Source organism: Beta vulgaris, chromosome 4, assembly GCF_026745355.1.
Source record: "Beta vulgaris subsp. vulgaris cultivar EL10 chromosome 4, EL10.2, whole genome shotgun sequence".
Lineage (NCBI taxonomy): Eukaryota > Viridiplantae > Streptophyta > Magnoliopsida > Caryophyllales > Amaranthaceae > Beta > Beta vulgaris.
The window spans coordinates 30,042,811-30,051,071 of record NC_079205.1 but is presented as its reverse complement, the minus strand read 5'-3'; the positions used below and the strand labels follow the sequence as shown (position 1 = coordinate 30,051,071).

The following is an 8,261-nucleotide window of genomic DNA, read 5'->3' as shown; positions in this document are numbered from 1 at the left end:
GGCACCCCCTTCGAAAGATGCGTCCTTGAATCCCAGTGGACAGGAACTGGAGAAAAGGATTGATCAGTCAGACTATGAGGAAGACATACTGGAAACAGAAGAATTGTACCATTCGGAGGAAGAGGCCCAAGGTGGCTCCCGTCGTGAGTACAGTGCCACAGGCGCTAGTAACTATTCGATGGGGGGTCACCTACTCATTAAGCCTAAGCTTTCTCCTTTCACCATGGATATACTGAATCATCCGATGACAAGAATCAAAATGCCAACCTCCAAGTATGATGGCACTTCAGACCCAGATGATCATGTGGCTGCTTATGAGGGCCACATGTTCCTTTACACTGACGTAGACGCCATATGGTGCAAGGTCTTCCCGTCTACATTGACAGGCATAGCCCAGACATGGTTCAAGAGTCTCAAATCAGGTAGCATTTCTAGCTTCTCCCAGCTGTCGTCCACATTCAGCCTATTTTGTTAGTAACAGACGCCGCGAGCGTACTACGGGAGAACTCTATCTGTCAAGCAGGGGGAATGAGAGTTTAAGGGATTATATTGGCCGTTTAATGTTGAGGCCGTTCAATCCCACGTTACAGCAAGATGTAGCGGTGCTAGCTCTGATGACCGGACTCAAGGAGGGGTCGCCATTTCGGAATTACTGGGCCGTAAGTCTTACACCACTCTGGGTCCCGTCCTGGGCAAGGCCAATGATTATATCAGGGGGGAGAGTTTGACAAAGCTGTGGGCAACCGTGAATCTGAGAAGAAGGAGGATAAGCAGAAAAAAGATAAGAGCCGTGAAGCTGATCGAGGCCGAGATGATAGGAGGCAAGAATCACACATGGTAAAAAGAGGAGATGACCGAGAAAGGGATGGTGAGAGGTATGACCGCGATCGCAGGGATCGTGAGAGGAGCGGTCGAGAACGGAGTGAACGCAAGGACAGATTTGATGCATACACTCAACTACTACCTCAAGAAGTCAGATCTTTTCTGAAGAACAAGGATAGCGACAAATGGCAGCGTCCTAAGCCTATGTTTCACAAAAACGTGATAAGAGCAAATGGTGTGATTTCCATGGGGATCACGGCCATCGCACAGAAGATTGTCGTCACTTGAAAGATAACTAGAAGATTTGATAAGAAGAGGTTATTTCAGCCAGTACAAAGTGCAGACAAAGGAAGGAGATCTGTAAAACCAGTAACAAGAATGTTCAATCAAGGATCAGTGAAATTCACGTCATCAGTGGCGGACCTGTCCATGGAGGTAGTGTGAATGGAGCTAAGGCCAGTCTGAAGAATTCAGGCACCAGGTCAATTTTAATAAGAGTATGAAATGGAGGCGACCGCCAGCAATGCCGGCAATGTCTTTTACACTGAAGGATGCAGAGCATGTGGTTCTCCCTCATGACGACCCGCTGGTGGTCACTTTGGAAATTTCGAACTGCCTGTCCATAGAATCCTGGTTGATGGTGGCAGTTCCGCCAACATCCTATACCTCTCAACATTTGAAAAGCTGGTGATAGGACGAGAATATCTAAAGCCTGTCCGATATCCTGTGATAGGATTCACTGGGGCGTCTGTGACTCCGGAAGGTTAAGTCTCCCGGTCCGGATTGGAGACGGCAGTGAAGTCCGAGATGTTATGACTGAATTCCTGGTGGTTGATGTCCCTGGTGCCTATAACGCCATAGTGGGGCGTCCTCTGATTCATGACGTTCAAGGTATCGTCTCCACTTATCACCTGACAATGTTGTATGTCACCAATGAAGGGACGACAGCTAAGTTGAGGGGGAACCAGGAGGCAGCAAAATCATGCTATTTGACGACTCTCAAGCACCCAGACAGGAGGATGAAGAGAAGGGCTCAGAGAAGGGCCGCGATGAATGAGCCAGAAGAGAAGGAGTCGGAGAAAGATAAAAGAAATGATGGAGGTATCAATGGAAGAGTTAGAGGCCAGGCCAGAGGATGCGCCAAGGCCAAAGCCTGATGGGGAAACTCAGCAGGAGATCCTGGCGGAAGATCCGACCAGGACGGTAGCTGTAGGGGCAGATATGGATCCAGAGGTTAGGATCAATTTGGTGGCTATCCTGAGGAAAAATGCAGATGTCTTCGCGTTCTCTGCAGATGAGATGCTAGGGATAGACCCTTCTGTGATAGCCCATCGTTTAAATGTGGACAGTACCGTCCGTCCTATCAAGCAGAAGAAGAGAAATTTTTAGGCCGAAAAGAACAAGGCCATAAAAGAAGAGGTAGACAAATATTGGCGGCAGGTTCATGAGCCATGTGACTACCTTGAATGGCTGGCTAATGTCGTCATGGTAAAGAAAGCTAACGGCCAGTGGAGAATGTGTGTAGACTTCACAGACCTCAATAGGGCCTGCCCTAAAGATTGATATCCCTTGCCTAGGATAGACCTGTTAGTAGACTCTACAAGCGGTCATGCTCTGCTGAGCTTTATGGATGCATTTTCAGGATATCATTTAATCAGCCTACTCGAAGTAAATAGAAAGAAGATAGCATTTATAACAGATTGTGGAGTTTACAATTATAAGGCGATGCCTTTTGGGCTTCGTAATGCCGGAGCCACTTATCAGAAGTTGGTGGATAAAGTGTTCGCGGATCAGCGAGGCAGAAACATAGAAGCTTATGTTGACGACTCCATTGTCAAAAGCAAAACTGACCGCGAACACCTAGAAGATCTCGCTGAAACGTTCAGAACGTTAAGAAAGTACCAGATGAAACTCAACCCCAAGAAGTGTGTGTTTGGAGTAAAAGCAGGAAAATTTTTAGGTTTTCTTGTCAGCAAAAGAGGAATAGACGCGAACCCAGAAAAGGTCCAGGCAATCATGGACCTGCCAGAACAAAAAGGGGTGAAGGATATCCAGAGATTAACTGGAAGAATGGCGTCCCTCACTCGGTTCATCTCCAAGTCAGCAGATAAGGCCCTGCCTTTCTTCGCTTTGTTGAGGGGAAACAAAAAATTTGAGTGGGGGGAAGAACAGAGCAAGGCCTTCGCGGCCGTAAAAGAGCATTTGAAAGAATTACCAACCATCACAAGGCCTGAAACAGGAGAGACATTGCAGCTGTATGTCTCTGCGTCGCCAAAGACGGTCGCGGCCGTACTATTGGTAGAGAAGGAGAAGAGACAGCGACTCATATACTTCATCAGCCACATCCTTAACGGCCCAGAAAGCCATAGCTGGGTTGAGAATGTGCTTGGCGGCTGGCGCTAAGCAAGTACTCCTAAAGACAGACTCACAGTTGGTTAGCGGCCAGCTGAAAGGGGATTTTGAGGTCAGAGGGACAAACATGATGAAGTACGTGGAGAAGGCTAAAGAGCTGATAGCTCAGCTTCGACATTTCGAAGTGCAAGCCATACCGCGAGCAGAAAACACAAAAGCAGATGCTCTTTGTAAGCTTGACAGCTCCAATTCATTTAACGTTGAAAGAACAATCACTATAGATATGCAAAAAGAAAAGAGCATTTCAGAGAAAATTGTGACCGTCAACACGGTAAATCAGCAGGGAGAGTGGTTCAGTGAATTGGTAGCGTACAAGCTGATAGGGGCACTCCCGAATAACCCCTTCGCCGCAAAGAAATTGAGACGACAAGCCAACTGGTACATCATATATCGGGATGAGTTGTACAAAAAGTCATTCAGTCTGCCTCTACTAAAATGCGCAACAGCATGGGAGTCGAAGAAAATACTTGAAGAATTACATGAGGGCATATGTGGAAATCATATTGGCGGAAAAGCTCTAGCATTGAAGGCGCTAAGGGCTGGGTTTTATTGGCCAACTATGCTAGCGGATGCTCATAGTTACGTAAAGAAATGTGATAAATGCCAAAGGTATGCTCCCGTCATCAATAGACCAGCTAATGATTTACAGCCCATATTGTGTCCCATCCCGTTTGCGCTGTGGGGGATGGATATCCTAGGACCGTTTACAAAATCAACTGGAGGGAGGAAGTTCTTAATAGTGGGCATAGACTACTTCACAAAGTGGATAGAAGCAGAGCCGACAACTCAAATTAAAGCCCACCAAGTCAAGAGGTTCATTTGGCAGAATATAATGACAAGGTTTGGGATCCCTATGGCTATTGTTTTCGACCATGGCGTTCAGTTCGATTGTCGTCCAATACAAGCTTTCTTGGCAGAACATAGGGTCAAGTTCGCGTATTCAGCTGTGTGTCACCCCCAAAGCAATGGCCAAGCAGAGGCCGCGAACAAGCAAATTCTGAACGCCCTCAAAAAGAAGCTGGATGAGTTCAAGGGAAAATGGGCAGATATGGTGCCTGCCATTCTTTGGTCAAACAGAACAACAGAAAAAGAGGCGACAGGAGAAAATCCTTTTAAACTTGCTTTTGGAGCAGAAGCAGTGTTGCAGGTCGAGGTGGGTCTGCCCTCGTACCGAGTGAAATATCAGAATCTGGACGCAAACGAACAAGCTCTCAGGGAAAGTCTGGATTTCCTGCCCGAAATAAGGCTCATGGCAGAATTGAAAACGGCTGCTTACAAAGACAGAATCAGTAAAGCCTACAACAAGAAAGTCTGGGAAAGGCCACTGGATGTCAATGATCTCGTCCTCAGAAGAACAGCTTCCACCGGGAAAGCACATGCTGAAGGGAAGCTAACTGCAAACTGGGAAGGCCCGTATGTCATCACTCAAAAGATAAGCCCCGGTTCTTTTATCCTTAAAGATATGGACGGGAAAGAACTTAAGAATTGCTGGAATGCTGATGTTCTCAAAAAATATTATGTGTAGGCAATGATTGTAATGGGCCAAGAGCCTTTGATTGAATTACATAAATAATATGACCTACACTAGCGTTCTGATAAATTCTCTTGTCTCCTATTGAACCCTATTTTTGTTAGCGTCCGTATATATATAAAAAAAATAATAAAAGCATTCGCGTTATCTTGACAGGTTAAGTGCATTAACGGTCATATGACAGACCTAGCACATAAATCAAAAGCCATATAACAGGCTAAGTGCATTAACGGTCATATAACAGACCTAGCACATAAATCAAAAGTCATATAACAGGCTAAGTGTATTAACGGTCATATAACAGACCTAGCACATAAATCAAAAGCCATATAACAGGCTAAGTGCGTTAACGGTCATATGACAGACCTAGCACATAAATCAAAAGCCATATAACAGGCTAAGTGCATTAACAGTCATATGACAAACCTAGCATATAAAACAGCCATGCAACAGGCTGAATGCGTTAGCAGTCATATGCAGTCCTTGCACATAAATTGAAGACATACAATTGGTTGAGTACGTGCCTCATAACGGACATTATAAGCGCGAATAAAAGGGAAGAGTAAAAGCAGAAGATACGACAAATCGTACAAGCATACAAACGATAGCAAAGCGCACAATCAAAAATGAACAAAGAGTACTTTCCATAGAATAAAAGCTACTGGCTTGGCGGCCAACTACAAAAAAATATATCGTGGCGGCCATTGTGAAAAAGGCTTTTAGTCAAGGTAAAAAGTACTTAGCAAAATTAAATGTAACAATTGTCAAAGAACGCCAACAAAGGGCAAATTACAATGCCATAAATCCAAAAAGTATTACAAGATAGGATGTAAGAAATTAAAGGCTATTTGAAGAACAGGAGGAGCTAAGAGATGGCCGCCAAAAATTTCAAGAAGGGGGAGCTTCAGAGTCGCGAGGGTCCACGTCAGCAATGGCATCCTCGTCCGCGAAGTTCGGATCCCCCTCAAAAGGCGAAAGATGCTGACCGGCAGCATAAGCGTCTTCAATCACGTTCCAGTCGAAACCAGGAACGGTTTTGCAGACACATCTTATGGCAGCTGCCCAGCCACCATCATACCTTTTGTGGAGCTCCGCAACGTAGTCGTCAGAGCCTTTGAACTCAGCGACCGCCTTCGCGGTACCACGCGCTTCAGCAGCAGAAGCGTCCAAGACCGCCATTTCCTTCTCATAAATGGCAGTTTCCACCGCCTTAGTTAAGGCCTTGACGTTATCTTCCGCTTCCTCCAGCAAGGCCGCTCTATCCCTTAGAGTCATCACCTCATCCTCTAGGGGCGCCACCTTACTCTCCGCCTCCTTCAGAAGCCCCTGGCAAGTCTCCAAGGAAGCCTTGTAGGTGTCCGTCAGCCTCTGGTACTCCAAATACTGCTCTATCAGCTCGATAGCAGCATTTTTGGCCTACGAAAGAAAACAAGGGACGTCAGTACACTATAAAAAAAAATAAGAAGAAGTATAGTTCAGCCATACCACTAGTTGGTCATGCGCCAACCTCGCAGCTGGAGTCTTCAAGGAGCCCGAGGGACGGTCCAGGGGCAATTGCATGCCCTTTAGAATACGATAGACAAGGATGCCACCGTTTTCAGGGATGTCAGAGTACAGCGACTCGTCTTCCCGGACGTCCCAGTTGGGCTGGTAAACCTTGCCAGAAGTGACGACCTGGGGAGCAAAAGCAGAGGCCACCGCGTCACTTAGCGGCACGTCCTTCTTCTCGATCCACTCCCGGAATCGATAAAAGATACCAGGAGAGAGATTCGAGAGGAAGCTGGGAGTAGCGATCAACTCCCTCAGCTTCTCCCGAAGAGAAGAGGTGGACCGAGAAAGCAAGGAAGCGCCGCCAGTATTACCAAGGCCAGCATCAAGGGCGTCCTCTCCTTGAACACCCTCAGAGACATTTGGGTCCAGATCCTCCACCTGCACCACCTCATTAGCAACAGAGGTGCCAGGCTCTTCAACTGCCTGCCTTTTATTGGCGGCAGAGTCGTCAATAGTCTGCTCTCGGGCGCACCTTCTGTTTATGGCACCTCTGTTAACGGTCCGAGTAGTAGAGGACTGCAAAGGAGCAGTAGGGGATGGAGGGGCATTAGAAGTAGCCGCAACAATTGGGACGCGAACGCTAGTAGATGCGCCGCGACCCCTCCTCCGGAGGTTCTGAGGACCATGGCGGTTCCCTCCCCTGCGGCCGTTGGTGGAGTTGTGCATGGTTAAATATTCGTTGGGAGGAGGAGCAGGCAAATATGTTAACGGCCTGTGATCACTGTCAACACCGAGAGCGTCAAGGTCAAGGTAATCAAGGCCTGCAAAGCAAATGAACCAAGAGGATTAAAAAAAAAAAAAAAAAAGGGGGAGAGTATATATATATATATTAAGTAAATAACACAGTCGTCAGACGGACCAATCCGATAACACCACTTACCGTTTTCATGAGCCGGGGATAGTAGGAGAGCCGACAAAGGCCTATCTCCCAAGATGTGCTTCGTGTGGGGAAGCCAGGTTGAAGGCTCTTTAGACCTAACAACTTTCCCGTCATCATAGGTGGTATCATAATCAGCTGATGCAAAATAATCGTATGCCGCTAACTCTTCCTTAGTTAGCGGCTCCAGAGGCAGGAGCTCCATATGAGGGGCAGGCTCTGTAAAATGACGGCGTACAGGGAAGTCATCTGGCACCCGTACCCAGAAGAAGGCATCTTGCCAGCCTTTCAAACTGGTCATTTTAGGCTGGACCGTCATCTTCTTGTCGATCGTCATGATAGACCACCATCCAGCCAAACGGGAAGACCCGTTCTTCTTCAGCCAATGAAGATGGCGAAACAGATTCAGAGTCTTGGGAAAGTCGAGAAAGCGTACCACCCAGATGTACGCAATGATGTTGCGGATGGCCAAAGGAGTCAGCTGAGCTAAGCAGACGTTAAACGCCTTTAAAATATCCACCAGAAAAGAGTCCAGGGGAAGCGAAGGCCAAACTCGAAGGGGTGAGTGTAGACAGCCACATGGCCAGGAGGGCAGTTAGTAATAACGGACCCCTCGGACGGCACGACCAACCGATAGGGAATCGGCATGTGATACAAATCCCGGGCTACTCGGGGATAGTGTAAATCTAAGGCATCCCGGCGCCATGGCTCGTCTATCTCTACTGAGAGGGGGCCGTTACAATCATCTTCAGGGAGCCAAAGAGCGCCCGTCCCAGGCCCCGTCTCATTTTCTTCTTCATTCCGAGAGCCCTCTTCAACCATTGGGGCCTTTGAAGCCGAGACATCAGTCCGACGCTGATAAGTAACCTCATTGTCGTCCTCTCGGGCCATGGTGCCAGGAGAATCACTGTCGTCACCTAGATCAATAATAGGAGGATTAGGAGTGACAGACTCCTGCAAGCGGTCGTAAAAGTTGGACGGGACTCTATCATCTTTTCCTAAATAAAAGATAAAAACAAGGGGTTCTTTTCAAAAACAAATTTTAAAATTTCTAAGCCCATTCTAAAC

General features: G+C 47.2%; 1 protein-coding gene across 1 annotated transcript; it reads right to left on the bottom strand.

The window, feature by feature from the left end:
* Positions 1-3,250: 3,250 nt before the first annotated feature.
* On the bottom strand, positions 3,251-7,725 carry LOC125496928 (uncharacterized). Its single transcript, XM_048643008.2, has 2 exons — positions 6,251-7,725; positions 3,251-6,181 (listed from the first exon to the last, which is right to left on the bottom strand). Exons 1-2 carry the CDS (start codon positions 6,980-6,982, stop codon positions 5,654-5,656), a joined length of 1,260 nt encoding a protein of 419 aa, XP_048498965.1. The 5' UTR covers positions 6,983-7,725; the 3' UTR covers positions 3,251-5,653.
* Between the last annotated feature and the right edge of the window lie 536 nt (positions 7,726-8,261).

Excerpts from the sequence above, each read along its gene's own strand:
- LOC125496928 (XM_048643008.2), bottom strand. The coding sequence starts at position 6,982 with ATGCACAACTCCACCAACGGCCGCAGGGGAGGGAACCGCCATGGTCCT. Across the intron at positions 6,182-6,250 it reads TGGCGCATGACCAACTAGTG|GCCAAAAATGCTGCTATCGA; the intron begins GTATGGCTGAAC and ends TTTCTTTCGTAG.